Source organism: Puma concolor, chromosome A1, assembly GCF_028749965.1.
Source record: "Puma concolor isolate L17-30 chromosome A1, mPumCon1.1.hap2, whole genome shotgun sequence".
Lineage (NCBI taxonomy): Eukaryota > Metazoa > Chordata > Mammalia > Carnivora > Felidae > Puma > Puma concolor.
The window spans coordinates 30,410,305-30,429,825 of NC_141667.1; the positions used below are offsets into that span (position 1 = coordinate 30,410,305).

The window sequence follows — 19,521 nt, forward strand, 5'->3', positions numbered from 1 at the left end:
TCAGCACACAGATGATGCTATCAACACAAGTTTTGATCTGTGTCTCAATACAAATCTCATCAAAAAATAAAAACTCTACAAACTTACTTCTTCTTAATTTTAGGCAGAAAAATTTTTGACCAAAAAATCCTAGCTATTCTTAATTCCTCTCACAAATATTTAAATCAAGATAGCTTTTGACTGGTAAATCTCTTGCCTAGTCAATACATTATTGGTCAGCAGGCAGTCCATTGTGATACTGATTTTTTAAATTATTTTCACCTGTAGGAAAGGATCAATAAAAATTGCCCAATTAGCTCTAATTCATTACAGACTTAAAGTTTTAGTGATTTTTAATTTCTAAGGAGAAACATTACTTAACCATTTAAAAATATATGCACTAGAAATGCTATCAAAATTCTTTATGAAAAACTTAAATATACAAGGATTTCAAGAAATTATATATTCCGATCCCTTATGCACAAAGACTCTGAGGCCAGGAGAGGTTAAGAGACCTACCCAAGGGACTTCATATGTTAAGTAAAAGATGGTTCCCAATTCCAGTTCTAGTGGGTTTTTCATACCATGAAACCTCCTGTAAGAAATACTGATACAGCTACTAAAGCATCATACCTTAGAGCAAACTGCATCATCAGTGCTATACAGAAGGGGGCAGATGTCCTGTAAGTGTAAACTGATGCCATCAACAGCAGCATTATCTCTGATGTAGCAGTTGATAAGAGAAGCAATTAATGCCCCAGTCAGTTCCTTGTCCCTGATGACCAGATCTTTAAATGTGGTGATTTTCAGCTGCTCCTGAAATTCCTAGAAGTATGAGAAAAATCCTTTTTTTCTATCACAGAGGAATCTCCTTTTTCCACCCAGAATAAAATTTCCTTAATAGTTAATAAATTAACCAAGACATTAATAGATTCTTTTTTTTTTTTTTTTTTTTTAACATTTATTCATTCTTGAGAGACAGAGCATGAGCAGGGGTGGAGCAGAGAGAGAGAGGAAGACACAGAATCTGAAGCAGGCTCCAGGCTCCGAGCTGTCAGCAAAGAGCCCTACGCGGGGCTCTAACTCACTGACTGTGAGATCATGACCTGAGCCAAAGTCGGACGACCTGAGCCAAAGTCGGACGCTCAACAGACTGAGCCACCTAAGTGCCCCGACATTAATAGACTCTTTAATTAAAAAGAGAAGATATACTATACAGACCAACCCATTTTTGCAAATTTTCACAGAATCATACAGAGTTGAAGAACCCATGGTGTGACCAGTCCAAATATCTCAATTTACAAATGAGCAAAGTAAAACCTAAGCAGAACCAAAATTAGAGACAGGTCTCCCGATTTTAGTCATAACCAGGAAAGAATAATCACTTAGCTATATTAAAAAATCTTGGGCTTATGTTTATTTTTCCTTAATGTTAGAATTCTATTTAAAGCCTTCCAACATGGGAGTTTGATCTCATTTTGAACAAATTTGCTTATTAAACCTGAGCTCTATAGTACTGTGATGATTTATGCTATAGTAAAATATTCTGTTTAATGTTTATTTATTTTTGAGAGTGAGAGACAGTGTGAGGGGGTGGGGCAGAGAGAGAGGGAGATACAGAATCCAAAGCAGGCTGGCCGCACAGAGCCCGACACAGGGCTCGAACTCACGGACCATGATATCATGACCTGAGCCAGAGTTGGACGCTTAACCGACTCAGCCACCCAAGCGCCCCTGTAAAATATTCTGTTGAATGCTTTACTACTATTTCTTTTTTCTAAAATTTCTGCTCAAATCCAATCTACGTTCCAATTTTTTGAACTAATATTTAATTTGCATTCCTTGAACATAAATCCATGATGTGAGGAAGGAAGCTTTGAAGATGGATCACGAAAAAGACATCTAGCCTTAAAATTTACCGACATTATGTTTACCAACCAATAAAACTAAAAATTAATCTACCTGGCATGGAAAAAAATGGCTTTCATAGTTAAACACATTTGCTTGAGTTTTTAAAAGGCAAAAAAAGTACAAAAAACAAACAAAACCATTAACAAAACTATGCACTGGACACTACTGGAAAGAATGAGGGGAATTGCCTTTTAACTGAAAATTGGTACTCAAAAGTCAAGAATTAAACATTTCAGGATAACTAAATAGACTAGAGGATAAGGGAAAATTTTTTTTTTTTTTTTTTTAAATTTTTTTTTTTTTCAACGTTTATTTATTTTTCGGACAGAGAGAGACAGAGCATGAACAGGCGAGGGGCAGAGAGAGAGGGAGACACAGAATCGGAAACAGGCTCCAGGTTCTGAGCCATCAGCCCAGAGCCCGACGCGGGGCTCAAACTCACGGACTGCGAGATCGTGACCTGGCTGAAGTCGGACGCTTAACCTACTGCGCCACCCAGGCGCCCCAGGGAAAATTTTTTTAAAAAGGTTTATTTATTTTGTGTATGAGAGAGAGAGAGAGAGAGTGAGTGTGAGAGCATGTGAGCAGGGGAGGGGCAGAGAGAGAGAGAGAGAGAGAGAGAGAGAGAGAGAGAGAGAGAGAGAGAGAATCCCAAGCAGGCTCTACTCAGGGCTTGATCTCATGAACTGTGAGCCTACATCAAGAATCAAGAGTTTGATGTTTAGCCAACTGAGTCACCCAAGTGCCCCAAGGGATTTTTTTTGTTGTTATTTATTTTGAGAGGGAGGGAGAGCAAGCAAACGTGCAAGTGGGGCAGGGGTAGAGAGAGAGGGAGAGGGAGAATCCCAAGCAGGCTCCATGCTGCAGGGCTGGATCCCACAACTATGAGATCTTGACCTGAGCTAAAATCAAGAGCTGGATGCTTAAATGACTGGGCCACCTAGGAGCCCAAGAAAAAAAATTTTTTTTCATAGGACTACAGTGATTAAGTATGGAAGAAATCACACATTGAGAAAATGATCACTTTATAATCCTAAATGAAATAATTGATTCAGGTAATGATTCATCAAACGATTGATGAAAGTTGGATGGGGAATTTCACACTGGCAGTACCTAAATCCAGTCATCAATCTTAGTATCACTAAAAGTGGGACAACAGTATCACTAAAAGGGTACAATTAAACCTTCTGTGTCTCCTAATAACTACAATCTGACACACTAACCATTTCATACGAAGTATTCTTTTCATCCTCAAATAAACTGACCTGAATTCAATCAAGGCTCTGTAGACTTAAGTTCCATTTTACAGAAAATACAGGAAACAGAGGGACAAGTTCACTCCAAGGAGGAAAAGATAACTTCAGAATGTTAAACATTCTTTGACCAATAACCTGATTCCTTCCTGGCAATAGCAAGGGAAAAAGAAAGGAAAATGGCTCTGGACTGACAGAGATTTAAGAGAAATAACAATCAAATTCAACAAGCGAACCAACTGTTTAGATTTTGATTTGAAAGACTCAATCTGTAAAAAGATATTTTTAAGACAGAGAACTTTCATTGTTTTACCAAAAAACTATCTATCTATCTATCTATCTATCTATCTATCTATCTATCTATCTATCTATCTATATTTTTTTTAAGTAGGCTCCATGCCCAAGCGGGGGGGGCGGCGCGGTGTTGAACTCATGACCCTGTGATTAGGACCTATGCTGAGATCAAGAGTCAGATGTTTACCCAACTGACCGAGCCACCTAGGTGCCCCTATTGTTAATACTGCTAAATATGATAATAAAATTGTTATTCAAAGAAACGTCCACCTTTTATTTTTATTTTTTAGAGAGAGAGAAAGAGAACGTGGAAAGTGGGGGAATCCCAAGCAGGCTCCACTCTCTCAGCATGGAGCCCAACTTGGGGCATGATCCCATGAACTGTGAGATCATGACCTGAGCCGAAATGAAAAGTTGGATGTTCAACTGGCTGAGCCACCCAGGTGCCCTAAAGAAATGTCCCTTTAAAATTTTTATTTTATTAAAAAATTTATTTATTATTTTTTTCAGGCAAACTGCCACATACAAATACAGTGCCTCATTTGGATGTCTGGAACCTTGGAAGCTTGACTTACCTACTTCTCCTACAAATGGACCTTGAGAGCTTGTTTGGAGATTTTAGTAGGGGAGCACAGCTATTCATATACCCTTGACCAAAGAATAGTCCTCCTCTATCAGGGAAGATCATCCTCTGAGCACACAGCTTTGAAAGGAAAGCACATGGAATGTTGAGGGAAGAATGGGACACTTGCTTAGCCAGTCAGATAGGCCAAGTCAACAGTGGTGATCAATGGGGCTGACAGATGTCACAGCCAGGTCGCTCTTGCATCCCACCATTTTTTAGAAATACATAGTAGGCATGCCTGTGTGGCTTGGTTGGTTGAGCGTCCAACTCTTGATTTCGGCTCAGGTCATGATCTCATGGTTCATGGGATCGAGCCCTGTATCAGGCTCTGCACTGACAGTGATAAGACTGCTTGGAATGTTCTCTCTCTGTCCCTCCCCTGTGCTTGCACACTCCTCAAAATAAATAACTAAGCATTAAAAAAAGGAACTACACACTAAAGTATATAGACATGAAATGACATGATGACTAGGATCATCCTTAAAGTAATTCAGTAAAGAAAATAGAGAACAGACTAATGAGAGTTGATAAAATCTTGAAAATGCTGAATACAAGTAAAGTGTATATGGGGACTGTAATGTAGTATTTATTCTTGTGTATGTTTAGAGATGTTCACAGATGTTCACAATTAGGGGTGGCTAATTAGGCTCGCTCAGAAGGTAGAGCATGTGACTCTTGATCTCAGGGTCATGAGTTCAAGCAGGTGTGCAGCCTACTTAAAAAAAAAATAGAAATGTTCACAATTAAAACATAGATAGGAATACATTCCCCCCAGTGGAATGCCTAACATTTATATAAATGCAAATTACCATTATACTTAAAAAGGATTCAAATGAGGACAGCAAAAGAAATATGAACCATTCATTTCTTATAATGGTAAACACCTTTCTTTAAACAGAATGTTTAGAGGCACGTGGATGGCTCAGTCGGTTAAGGGTCTGACTTTAGCTCAGGTCAGGATCTCATGGTTCATGGGTTTGAGCTCCACATCGGGCTCTGTCCTGACAGCTCAGAGTCTGGAGCCTACTTTGAATTCTCTGTCTCTCTCTCAAAAATAAACATTAAAGGGGCGCCTGGGTGGCGCAGTCGGTTAAGCGTCCGACTTCAGCCAGGTCACGATCTCGCGGTCCGTGAGTTCGAGCCCCGCGTCGGGCTCTGGGCTGATGGCTCAGAGCCTGGAGCCTGTTTCCGATTCTGTGTCTCCCTCTCTCTCTGCCCCTCCCCCGTTCATGCTCTGTCTCTCTCTGTCCCAAAAATAAATAAACGTTGAAAAAAAAAAAATTAAAAAAAAAAATAAAAAAAATAAACATTAAAAAGAAAATTAAAAAAAAAAAAAACAAAAAACGTTTAACTCATTGGACTCTTTGAAATTACATGCAAAAATTTTGTGTATGTGTCTGTATGCATTCTTTGAGGGTGGGGAGAGTTTTGATCAGATTGCCAAAAGGATCTGAAGTCCAAATAAAGGTTATAATCTATTTAAAAAGATATTTTTAGGGTGCCTGGGTGGCTCAGTTGATTAAGTTTCTGACTTCGGCTCAGGTCATGATCTCACGGTTCATGAGTTCAAGGCTCTGTGCTGACAGCTCAGGGCCTGGAGCCTGCTTCAGATTTTCTGTCTCCCCCTCTCTCTCCACCTCCCCCACTCATGCTCTGTCTCTCTCTCTCTCTCTCTCTCTCTCTCTCTCAAAAATAAACATTAAAAAAAAAATCTTTGGTAAAGATTTCATTCACATACCAAGATAAAGTTCTCACGTATTGTAAAAACTTACAGTTTTGACCAAGTGGATCCCCCAAGTTTTCATGCTTTAGTGCAATCTTGCTATAACACACTGTCATCATAACCTAAATACTCCCAAAATAACCCCCTCTCAAACCCAAGTGTAAGACTAAAGCTCACTCAAAAGAAAACAAATAAGCATAGTATTAACAGTATGATCTTAAGGGGAAAAAAAATCCTACCTTCTGAAGTTCTCCTACAATGACAGTGAACTGATGTTCACAAAGAAGTTTCCATAAAGCCAGAGCCTGGTATGATTTTCGAACCAACTGCTGGATTGCCTGAAGTGAAACCTTTTCACTCAGCTGAGCCTCTAATTACAAAACACAACTAATGAAGTTTTAAAAAATGACATAGTTCATTTTAAAGTAAGGCAACACTTTAACATCAATAAAAACAACTACAGTTAAAGGTGAAATCCTCATTGTTCTCCTCCCTCCCCTTATCATAGGTAACCATGATCATGACTTGTTGAACTCATGATTTCACGCTGTCATTATGTATATGTGCTTCTGTGTGCATGTGTGTACACATAAACGACAAAAACACTGCAGTTTCTAAACAATTCAAACTGATGCTTTTTCCATCCACTTGCATTTTCACAGGCTATCTATATTAAAAAACATAAATCTAGTATTACTAGATGTTCTATCATGTAAGTATACCACAGTTGGGTCCATCTTCCTCCTTAAGGATATTTATATTCCCATGCTTTGCTACTAAAACAATAGTGTAATAAACATCCTTAAGAAAGGTCTCTGGAAAGCACAGTCAGATTTTTCTAGGATTATGTTGTTTAAACCCTGGATTAAGATAAACTGGCAAAAAACAATAAAGATAAATTGGCGATCCTGAAACCAATATTGCACTGTATGTTAACCAAAATTTTAAAAATAAATAACACACACACACACACACACACACACAGAGTAAGACAAACTGGTGAGCCATGAAACCAGTCAGGCATGACAGCTTTTTTTCTCTTAAAAAGAAATAGGAAAAAAAAAAAAGGAAACAATAAAAAAGAAAAGAAATATTAGAGTATAAAACAGGTAGTTATTTCCTACAGTTTTGTTTCAGTTGTGTGTGTATGCTTTCAAACATCAGGGTCATAATGTAAAATTATTTCTCACTGTGGGGAAAAAAGTCTCATAAAGACTCCTTTATGATGTATTCTTAGAAGTGAAACTGCTGGCTTTGAATATATACATTTTCAGCTTTTATAGGATATGATCAAAATGATCTCCAAATAGTCATTTCAGTATACACTGCTAACAATTTGAATCCTCCCTTTTGTTTAAACCCTTACCAATGTTTGGTACTGTCAGGCTTAAGGCCTTAGTGAAATACCAGCAGCAATGATGAAAAAAACATATACAAAACAGTAAACAGAAAACAGACTTAGCAGGAACAAAAGTAAATGGCTGGGTCTCAATTAGCAAATTTCTATCAGTCAGAATAAGTGGCTCAAACAATATAAAATTAAAAAAACTTTTAAAAAACTGCATGGCAGGCCAAATAACTATTTATAATTATTCCAATTTTTTTCTGGAATAATTGATGATTAGAAGAAGTTTCCCATTCCCTTGTTCTTAGTTGTTACTATTTATAACAAACCAAAAAAAAGTTCAATTCACATTTTTAACTCTAGAAAAATGTGTTACTAATCAAGATGTGAAGAAACTGAAACACTTTGTGAACTACTAATAGAAATGTAAAATGGTGCATGGAAAACAGTATTGTGGTGCCTCAAAAGGTAAAAACAGAATACCATATGATCCAGCTATTCCATGTCTGGATGTATAACAAAAGAACTGAAAAGAACTGAAAATTTCTATTTGTACACCACGTTCATAGCAGAATTGTTCACAATGCTTCAGAGACGCAAGCAACCCAGTGTCCACCAACAACGGATGAATGGATCAACAAAGTGTGGTATAGGTATTCTCTGCATTTTGAAAGTTCATGTTACATCACTTTGCTTCTATGAAAGACCTACATTACTACCTCATATCATTAACTGAAAGAAATTCAAAGAGGATTTTCGCTTTCATGGAAAAAAACCCCAAAACAGCATTCATTGTTGGTTTTGCAGTGAGCCATTATAGAAGCAGCATGCACCCCTCCAAGCACCCTCCCCAGAAACCACACACAGCATCTCAGCGTTAAACCGCCATAGCTTTGAAATGTGTCTCTGGGCATCTGTGTTTTATCTCTAAATGTGTCCTAAGGTGGGGCGCCTGGCTGGCTCAGTCAGAAAAGCCTGATACTCTGGGGCACCAGGGTGGCTCAGTCGGTTAAGCCTCTGACTTCGGCTCAGGTCGTGATCTCGTGGTCCATGAGTTTGAGCCCCATGTAGGGCTCTGTGCTGACAGCTCAGAGCCTAGAGCCTGCTTTGGATACTGTGTCTCCCATTCTTTCTGCTCCTCCCCTACTCATGCTCTGTCTCTCTCTCTCTGTCAAAAATAAACATTAAAAACAGAAAAAAAGAAAAGAAAAGCCTGATACTCTTGATCTTGGGGTGGTGACTTTGAGCCCCAAGATGGGTGTGGAGATTACTAAAATAAGTAAACTTTAAAAAAATGTGTCTTAAGGAACAGAAAAGCCTAAGAAAGGTTACTTTTTGTGTCTGGGAATGCTCAAAACCTTTTCCATATCAACGAATGGTAATTGCTTCTTCACTTTATGTCATTTAGCTTATGAAAGGTTTCCCAGGAACACTCCACTTTCAGGGAGCAGGGGAAACCTATATAGACATACAGTGAAATAACATTAAGTCTTAAAAAGAAAGGAAATTCTGACGCATGCTACAACACGGATGAACTCTGAAGACATTAATTATGCTAGCTGAAAGAAGCCAGTTGCAAAGCTGATCACTGTATAATTCCACTTATAGGAGGTATATAAGGTACTCGAATTCATAGACGAAAAACAAACAAAAATGATGGCTGTTAGGGGCTGGGGCAGGGGAAATTGCTTCATGAGTACAGAGTTCTAGTATAGGAGGATGGAAAAAATTCTGGAGATGGATAGTGGTGACCTCTGCACAACAGTGTGAGTGTACTGAATGCCAATGAACTCTATATTTAAAAATGGTTAAAATGGTAAATTTTATGTCTATTTTATTTTATTTTTTTTCAACGTTTATTTATTTTTCAGACAGAGAGAGACAGAGCATGAACGGGGGAGGGGCAGAGAGAGAGGGAGGCACAGAATCGGAAACAGGCTCCAGGCTCTGAGGCATCAGCCCAGAGCCTGACGCCGGGCTCGAACTCCCGGACCGCGAGATCGTGACCTGGCTGAAGTCGGATGCTTAACCGACTGCGCCACCCAGGCGCCCCTATTTTATGTCTATTTTACAATTAAAAACTCATTAAACACAGGTGTGTATAATGTTCTCTAGTAAAGGAAAGGAAAAAAAATTAATGGGTTGAAAGTTATGGAAATACAAGAGATCCATACTGTCCCACTTTTCCCAACCATACTGATGTTATTTTAATAAAAAATATTTGGGTTACCAAAAAACTAAATCTTATTGAGAGATGTCCACTGTTTTCTATTCACTGAATAGAACTCTTTATTGGGGGCATGTTCAGTTAACTGATCAGAAGGAATAACTTACCATGAAACTTCCTCTGCAGCTCCTGCTGCATTTGCTGGGTATTTCCATTTTCAGGACGCATGAATCCTATCAGCCTCTGCTGCACTTTGGCAGTTGTACTAAAACAGAAATTCCAGAATTTGTGTTTTCAACAGCTTTACTGAGATATATTCAACCATTTAAAGTACACAATTTAGTTTTTCAAAATATACCCACAGAGTTGTGCAACTGTCACCACAATCTAATTTTAGAATATTTTCACCCACTCCCTATTAGTAGCCAATCTCCATCTCTCCTACTCCTACCCTAAGTAATTGCTAATCTACTTTGTCTCTGTAAGATTGCCTGTTCTGGTTGTTTCACACAAATGAACTAGAATACACTATAAATATTCTTTTCCTCTGTGGAATAGTGAAATAATCACTGACAAATCAATGATAATGATTTGAAACTGAAGCATTTTAATCTCTGAGATGCTTAAAGTTTCACTGAGAATAGATGGATAATAAATAATAGCTTCCTTTTATTGAACACTTGTTTTGCCTCCACCAACGATTTAATACAATACTCCCACTTCTATAAGGTAAATATTATTAAGAATACCATTTTACATACTACCCAAAGCAATCTACATATTCAATGCAATCCCTATCAAAATAACACCAGCATTCTTCACAGAGCTAGAAGAAACAATCCTAAAATTTGTATGGAATCAATAAAGACCCCAAATAGCCAAAGCAATCTTGAAAAAGAAAACCAAAGCAGGAGACATCACAATCCCAGACTTCAAGCTGAATTACAAAACTGTAATCATCAAGACAGTATGGTACTGGCACAAAAACAGACACTCAGATCAATGGAACAGAAAAGAGAACCCAGCAATGGATCCACAAACGCATGGCCGACTAATCTTTGACAAAGCAGGAAAGAATATCCAATGGAATAAAGTCTCTTCAGCAAGTGGTGCTGAGAAAACTGGACAACGACATGCAGAAGAATGAACCTGGACCACTTTCTTACACCATACACAAAAATAAACTCAAAATGGATGAAAGACCTAAATGTAAGACAGGAAGCCATCAAAATCCTCGAGGAGAAAGCAGGCAAAAACCTCTTTGATCTTGCCTGCAGCAACTTCTTACCCAACGCATCTCCAGAGGCAAGGGAAACAAAAGCAAAAATGAACTATTGGGACTTCATCGAAATAAAAGGCTTCTGCACAGCAAACGAAACAGCAAAACCAAAAGGCAACCGATGGAATTGGAGAAGATATTTGCAAACGACATATCAGATAAAGGGTTAGTATCCAAAATCTATACAGAAATTATCAAACTCAACACCCAAAAAACAAATAATCCAGTGAAGAAATGGCAGAAAACATGAATAGACACTTCTCCAAAGAAGACATCCAGATGGCCAACAGACACATGAAAAAATGCTCAACATCACTCATCATCAGGGAAATACAAATCAAAACCACAATGAGATACCACCTCACACCTGTCAGAATGACTAACATTAACAATTCAGGCAACAACAGATGTTGGCAAGGATGCAGAGAAAGAGGATCTGTTTTGCACTGCTGGTGGGAATGCAAACTGGTGCAGCCACTCTGGAAAACTATCTGGAGGTTCCTCAAAAAACTAAAAATAGAACTACCCTACGACCCAGCAATTGCACTACTAGGCATTTATCCAAGGGATACAGGTGTGCTGTTTCGAAGGGACACATGCACCCCAATGTTTATAGCAGCACTAGCAACAATAGCCAAAGTATATATGTGTGTGTGTGTGTGTGTGTGTGTGTGTGTGTGTGTGTGTGTATGTATGTATATGCGTGTGCGTGTATATATATATATATATATATATATATATGTATGTGCGTATACACACACACACAATGTAGTATTACTCAGCAATCAAAAATAATGAAATCTTGCCATCCAACTACATGTATGGAACTAGAGGGTATTATGCTAAGTGAAATTAGCCAGAGAAAGATAAATATCATACGACTTCACTCATATGAGGACTTTAAGATACAAAACAGATGAACATAAGGGAAGGGAAAGAAAAATAATATAAAAACAGGGAGGGGGATAAAACATAAGAGACTCTTAAATATGGAGAACAAACAGAGGGTTGCTGGAGGGGTTGTGGGAGGGGGGATAGGCTAAATGCACAAGGAGCACTAAGGAATCTACTCCTGAAATCGTTGCACTATATGCTAACTAACTTGGATGTAAATTTAAAAAATTAATTACTTTAAAAAAAAAAAAGAATCCCATTTTACAGATGAAGAAACATCAGGACAAAAGTAAACAGCAAAGAACCTACTGTAAGGTAATACTGGCCACTGAGAGAAATGAGCAGGTAAGAGCATTTGGGGCTCGTTTCGTGAAGAATCTGATACTTCAGCTCTTAATGTAACTTCAGGGGATGTGAAGAAAAGAATGATGAACTTTCAGGAGAAATTTTTGTTTGACAACTGATAGAGACAATAAATTTCATATTAAAAAAAATTTTGGAAAGCTAAAAAAAAAGATTTTAACTTTAAAAGTATATGACTATTGAAACTATGGTAGGTATAATGTAGGATGAAGCAAATGATTATGTCAATATTAATAGAAAATAAGATTTTTAGGGAAAAAGCAATACAAAAATAAAAGAAATGGAGCAAAACCCTGTAATTTTAAACCTTTCACAACAGTACAAACTCGCAATTTTATTAGAAAATACAGACAAAACAACATATAGCATGACTAGTAGCAAAGAACACCTCTAGCTATAATCCTTAACACCCTTTTCTACCAAAAGAAATCAGGGTTCCCTGGAGAAATGGCTGATTCCAGGCAGAGGACAGGAATTGTACCAAATGAACCTAGAACATCTTGTCATATTAGGAAGCAAAGAAGTTACCAAAGAAAACTCAAAATACTGACAGAAAACCGTCAAAACTCAAGCAGACTGAAGAGGCAAAACATTGGGACATCTTGCATTACAAAAACAATCTGCAGTGAATGAAACACACTAAATACATTAAAACCATGTATTCATAATGGTTATTAATAAAAACCTTGACTGATGGCACCAGCCTAGATGGAGTAAGCCTGCTACAGCCTCTTTCACTGACTACAAAACCGAAAACCCTGGATGGAATACAAAGAGCAACTACTCACTGAGGACTCTGAAAAGTCAGTTAAGTGCAAACAGACTTAGCTGGGAAGTCAAAACTCAAATGACAAGCCATTCATACTGGGATTTTCCCGTACTCCTTTATTTCGGCTTTGTTCAAAAGTGAACGGAGTTTCAAAGCTGTATGGACAAAAAACAAAACACAAAACAAAACAAAACTGTACGGGCAGTAAATCTCCCAGGGAACATGCAGCAATGTCTGGAGACATTCTAACTGTCACGACTGGGGAGGACTACTGGTATCTAGTAGACAGAGGCCAAGGATACTCGTAAACATCCCATAACGCACAGGACAGTCCCCTCAATGAATAATTACCCAGTCCCCAGTGTCTTCAGTCCCGAGACTGAGAAACCCCGGAACAGATAAACTGGGAAAAGGGGGCTTGTGGTCCCAAAAGTTTGAAGCAAATCAGTTCTTTCTCTTGACGATTTGCCCCAAAGGTACCACCATGTCCACAATACTATGACATCAAAGGAGTGAAAAATGAAAGGGAACACTAGCTTTCTATCCCGAGGACCAGTAAAAGGAGTTCCTGGGAGCTAGAGAATTTGTGGGAAATCAGAACAAAAAGGGGCTGGAAAGGAGATCCCCTAAGTCTGTGTATGATCAACACAACCTCTGGGCTCACCCCTGAAGCCATATATATGGAACATACTCAAAGAAGCACAGCAAAGACTCAAAGAACTGAACTGAGATATAAACTACTGCACAAGTCCCAGAATAACCCTGAGAGGCTCATGCGTGGGACAGACCTAAAGAGTACAGCAACAGCTTTGAAAACTAAGCTGATACTGAAATCAGTGCCCACAGAATCCAAGGCAGAACCTGTGGTCTGAAGTTAAGTAGGTAGATTACTTGCTGAAATAAACAAGACTGACATTCTCGAAGGGAATGATATATGCAACAACACGGATCAATCTCTGACTACAGAAAAGAAGCCAGAATCAATGTATATGACATATTAGAAAAGGCGAAGTAGAGGGGTAAAGAAGAGCTCATTTGTGGCCAGGCTTAGGGGTGAGAAAAGGGTATGAATACAAGAGAAAGCACAAGAGAACTTGGGGGCAGGATGGAACTGTTCTGTATTTTGGTTGTGGTGATAGTTACATGACACTACGCATCCACCAAAACTCTTAAAACCTCACACGGAAAAAGGGTGGATTTTACTACTTACCTTAAAGCCAAAACTGCTCATCTCTAAAGGCTGCTAGAAACCAATTCATTCTATTAATTTGGCAAATAAAGGCAAAGAAGTAACCCTTTATCCATACTTTCAAATAAAATGAATATCAGGGTAGCCAAATAACTGAAGGGAGGATTTAAAATGATTATTACGCAGGACATCAGTGTAGCAAGTGTGTCTCCTCTACCACACAGGGTGACTGGGCAGAGTTTAATCACATACCTTCTTCTATGTGAGGTAAACTGCCCACAAGCAAGATGGTGGATTTGTTGCAGAGGACTACAGTAGGGTCTACTGTTGCTGGTTATACTGCTCCTTACCAAAATCCAGGTTATCATCACAAACATGCGGAAGGGGGAGTAGGCAGATTAGATGGGATTAACATAACAGGGTAATCCACTGGAATACCCTATTGCTAATGTAGATCCTTCTTTGAGTCCACTGGCAACTTTACGCTCTAACTGGGAACCCTAAGATCCAACTGCTAAGGGTTGGAGAGAGCGTTGGCAAAAAGTAAACAAAACGAACATCACATCTCATCTGGTTGGCCCTAGCATCCGGGCTCATATTTCCTCCCTAGCATCCAGGCTCAGATTTCCTCCGAAACCAAATGATAGTACATTAAACAATGCAGGGGGTTGACATTGCTACAGTCTCCCAACTCACTTAAAGAGAAACCTCAGCTTCACTAGTCTGGCATGCTGAGAGTTGAAATCTAGCACTTGACCTAATTTCAGCTTCCTACCATATTCTTACCATATTCTGGGGCAAAATTAGCCATGAAACTGTCACAAGAATTTTTCTCACACGATGATCTGCTACTGAACACTGACAACAACTGCTGAGTAGATCTATACTGGTTACCTATACTAGTCAGTATATACATTAATTTCTAAATATAGCCAGAAAAATATCACCAGATACAATGTATTTATTAGCTGGGAAAAGACAGACTATGCTGGGCAGCTGAAACCAACAGCTCCCAATGAAACAACTAATGTAGAAAATATGAAAAACTTGAGAAAGAAATCCATTGTATTCTTAGTGAAATTTGGGATTCACATTAGAAATGTTAATTGCCATGAAAAAGGGAAAATAAAAGAGCTCTTAGAGTTAAAAATATAATGGCCAGAAAAAAAATTTATCAGAGAAACTGAACAGATGCTATTTAAAATATAATAAGTGATTGATGGAGAGCCTGGGTGGCTCAGTCAGTTAAGCATTCGACTTCGGTTCAGGTCATGATCTCAGTTTGTGGGTTTGAGTCCTGCATCGGGCTCTGTGCTGATAGCTCATAGCGTGCAGCCTGCTTTGGATTCTGTATCTCCCTCTTTCTCTTCCCTTGCCCTGTTCATGCTCTGTCTCTCTCTCTCTCAAAAGTAAATATTAAAAAAAAATTTTTAAGTAAAGAAATAAAATGTAATTAACGATTGAGAACATCAATGCTAGGAATTCTGTACTTCACAGAATGACCACCATTACAACAAAAGGAATGAAGGAAATTATGGAAGAAAAGAGAAGAAACAGAGGCTAGAACTAGGAGAGTTGATAGGATTTTCCAAAGAGAAGGGAAATGATCAGATAGTACATTAAAAAATAATAAAAGAAAATTCACCAAGGCCTAAAAGTCTAGTTCTAAATGCTCATTAAGGAAGTTTAGTTCTCAACACTCAGTGAAGAAAAACATAGTAAAGATGTTATGGAAAACTGCTAAATCTTCAGTAATAGAAACAGCATAAAAATTTTCAAAATTAACACAAACTATTTACAGAGAAAAGAGAATCAGAAAAGTAATGCACTTTTCCTCTGCAATATAAAAATTTAGGAAGAAAATGGAACAAACTGTAAACAAAGATCTGAAAAAAATGACTACGACCTTACAATTCCATACCCATTAGGCAATAAAAAGGAGTGAAGTACAGATTTATGCTGCAACACGGACCTTGAACATGAACCTCAAAATATGCTAAGCAAAAAAATCTAGATTCTAAAGACCACAAGTTATATAATTCCATTTATATGACCTGTTAAAAATAGGCAAATTTACAGAGATAGGATAGATTAATAATTGGGACTAAGAGGAGGAAATGACTGCAAATGGACAGGAGAAATGTCTTGGGGTTGAAGGAAATGTTCTAAAAATGGACTGTGGTGATGGTTGCACAATTCTTTTTTTTAATGTTTATTTTTGAGAGAGAGAGAGAGAGTTTGAGCAGGACAGGAGCAGAGAGAGAGAGAGCGGGGGAGACAAAGAATCTAAAGCAGGCTCCAGGCTCTTAGCTGTCAGCACAGAGCCCAACGTGGGGCTCAAACTCACGAACTGTGAGATCATGACTGAGCCGAACGAAGGTGGACGCTCAACCGACTGAGCCACCCAGGTGCCCCGATTGCACAATTCTATATATTTACTAATAGTTGTTGAACCAAACATTTAAAATAAGTGAATTTTGTGGCATATAAATTACATCTTAAGAAGCTATTAAAAAATACTCAGTGAGACTAATGTTGCAGACATGAAGGATATTGGTTGAAATTAGGAAATTTGTTAATAAAGGAAAAAATACAATCATCTCTAAAAATGCAGACATCTGACAAACTCCAATACTCATTTTATATGAATATTCAATAAAACAGAAATGGATGAATACTTTCTTAGTATGATAAATTGTATCTGTGCAGGCATCTTCTTTAATGGGGAAACATTACAAGCTTTCCCACTAAAGTCAGGAATAAGATCTGGATGCCCACTTTATCTCCACCACTGTTTAACACTGTGTTGGAGACATTAACTTACACAGGCAAGAGAAAGCAACTACAGATAGACAGGAAAAAGGTAAAACTATCTCTATTTGCAGATGACAGGATTAATTTTTAAAAAATCCAAAAAACTCAGCAAGAAAACTACTAACTAAAGAGAAATTAGTAAAAGTGCAGGGTATAAAATTAACAGACATTTGCAGTTATAACTGTAAAGTTCAATACACTGAGGAACTATTAAAAGAAGAACATAATGTGAAAAAACAAAACAAATAAACAACAACAACAAAAGCACCTTACAACTAAAATTCCAGATAATTTCCAGGAAGGATAGTGGTGGAGGGCAGGGGAAAAAACAAAGATTAATAGCTTCTGTCCAATTATTAATGCTGACAGATGTGTATTTTTCAGAATTTAAAACTAACTACCAGAGAAAGAAAATCATATATAAAACTTCTAAGTCTGTGTTTGGGATAGGGAGAGGTCTGATCAATACAGTAAAATAAGGGGATGGGAAAGGAAAGAAAAACAAACAGAAAACACAACAAAAAGCATAAATTAAGGATGTGAGAATAAGATCAAACATATAACTAATGCCAACTACAAGGGAAGAAGTTAAATTATCCTATTAAAAGATAAAGACTCTTAAACTAAGTTAACAGAAGAGGGAAGAAATCAATTTGTATGGAAGATATAATTTAGGATGCCTGGGTGGCTCAGGTCATAATCTCACGGTTCATGAGCTCAAGCCCCAGATTGGGCTCTGTGCTGACAGTGCAGAGCCTGCTTTGGATCCTCTGTGCCCCGCCTCCCCCCCGCCGGCCGGCTCTCCCCTGCTCGTGCTCCTGCACTCTTCCTCTCTCAAAAATGAATAAACATAAAAAAAAAAAATATATATATATATATATGTTAAAGTGTTCCAAAGGTTAATATTAAAGAAAATTGGTATAATTTTCTCATGAGACAATTAAATACTACATACCAACATTTTAAAAAGCCCTCATACCCAATTCTACTTGCCAAAAAATTCATCTGAAGATTACTAAACAAGTACACCAACACCTATAAATAATGGAAAAATACAAAGCCAATATAAAAATAATTTATTCCACTGATTTGGAATGTTCTAAAAGATACACTAAGTACATATAATGTTTCATAAAAGTATGCCTAGTTAGACTCTATTTGCAGATTTATCTATTTTTATCTATCTATCTATCTATCTATCTATCTATCTATCTATCTAGGGAGAAGACCTAAGGTTAGAACAGCAGGAGAAAATGTACAATGTTGAATATGATGTCACAGAACAGTCTCTCTGTCCCACTGAGTGACAGCTGCCACTGGCATAGTCCCAAGGCAAGGAGGCAATCAAGGGTTTTCTTTCAGCACCAGCTACCAAATCCGGGCCCCACTGTCTGGGGGAGGACCTGTGAAAGTGCTATGTTTGCAATATAGTTTTAAAGAAATGCACAGTGAGATATTTTATGAGTATCAAGATATTTTATGTTATACTTCAGATCATAAATTTTCTGGGCAGTGAAATTTTTTACAACAAACCCATTTCTATAATTAAAAAAAAGCTCATCCTAAACATGTCCACACAAAAACTTTTACAGGTATGTTCACATCACCCTTATTCATAACAACGAAAAAGCTTCACAACCAAATGAGCATCACCTGATGAAATGAAAAATGAAACAAAGAGTACTGATTCACACTAAAACATATGAACCTTGAAAACAGAATAAAAGAACGAAGCCAGAAACAAAAGGCCACACATTTGCACTTATATAAAAGACCCAGAATATGGCAGACGCATAGAGACAGATCAGTGGTTGCTAGGGGCTGGAAGGGAAACAGGGAGAGCTATGGACCGAGTGTGTCTCACCAGATTCCCATCTGACGGCATTAGGATGTAGGCCTTCGGGGGTAATTAGGTTTAGATGGGGTCACAACAGTGAAGCCCCCACGGTGACATTAGCACCCTTAGAAGAAGAGACCAGAGAACCTGTCACCTAGTTTTCTCTCTGCCATGTGAGGACACACAAAGAAAACAGTTATCTGTAAACCAGGAGGAGGGTCCTCACCAGAACCCAACCATGCTGGCACTGTGATCTCAGACTTGCAGCCCCCAGAACTGTGAGAAATAAATGATTGTTGTTTAAGCCATTCTATGGTATTACTGTTACTGCAGCCTAAGACAGGGAGTGATTGCTAATGGGTTAAGAGTTTCTTTCTGGGATGATGAAAATGTTCTGGAATTAGATAGAGGTGATAATTGCATAACCTCATAAATATACTAAAAACCACTGAACTAAACATTTAAAAGAATGAATTTTATAACGTGAACTATATCTTGGAGAAAAAAGGGAAAATGAGTAAATAAATCTTATTTATTCTTACTTTGGATTTCCTAATGGTCCTCCTGCAAATTGGGAGTTTCTGTCTAGAAATTCTTGCAAACCTTTTAGTTCTTGTAGCACTGACTCCAGCAGCTGGGAGGGAACGCTACTTTCAATCTGTAAGGAAAAAAAGTATTTTCCAAAGTTTTAAAACACTGAAAAAGTGTATATGTAAAACACATACTTTTATATCTATAACTCAATGTAAACTTTCAATTTTGAAGTATCCTATCTTCAAAAACATAATTATTTATCAATTTATGCTTCATGACCAGAATAAAGGGTTAGATACCACATCCCTCCTGTCCTGCTCTGATTTGTTAGGTATAATTTACAGACAGTAAAATCAGTACACCTTAAACAAACATCTTGATAGCTTTTTACGTTTTTAATACAGTCACTGCCCAGACCACAATATATTTCTAATACCCAAAAAGTTCTCTAATGCTCCTTCCTGGTCATTAGTTATTCCATATCCCAGGTAACCACTTTTCTTATCACCACAGGTTAGCTTTGCCTGTTCTTGAACTTCAGATAA

At 37.9% G+C, this 19,521-nt stretch overlaps 1 protein-coding gene and 1 non-coding gene across 2 annotated transcripts in view; both read right to left on the minus strand.

Moving 5' to 3' along the window:
- NUP155 (nucleoporin 155) overlaps positions 1-19,521 on the minus strand; it is a 74,262-nt gene that overhangs the window by 17,586 nt on the left and 37,155 nt on the right. Inside the window, exons 20-23 of the mRNA XM_025924210.2 lie at positions 18,985-19,100; positions 9,465-9,562; positions 6,025-6,155; positions 613-804 (exon numbers count right to left, since the gene is read on the minus strand). Of these exons, the coding sequence (XP_025779995.1) occupies positions 613-804; positions 6,025-6,155; positions 9,465-9,562; positions 18,985-19,100 (537 nt within the window). The remainder of the gene's footprint in view (positions 1-612; positions 805-6,024; positions 6,156-9,464; positions 9,563-18,984; positions 19,101-19,521) is intronic.
- On the minus strand, positions 17,895-18,023 carry LOC112861888 (small nucleolar RNA SNORA30/SNORA37 family). Its single transcript, XR_003223763.1, has one exon. It is a non-coding gene; the product is annotated as a small nucleolar RNA SNORA30/SNORA37 family (small nucleolar RNA).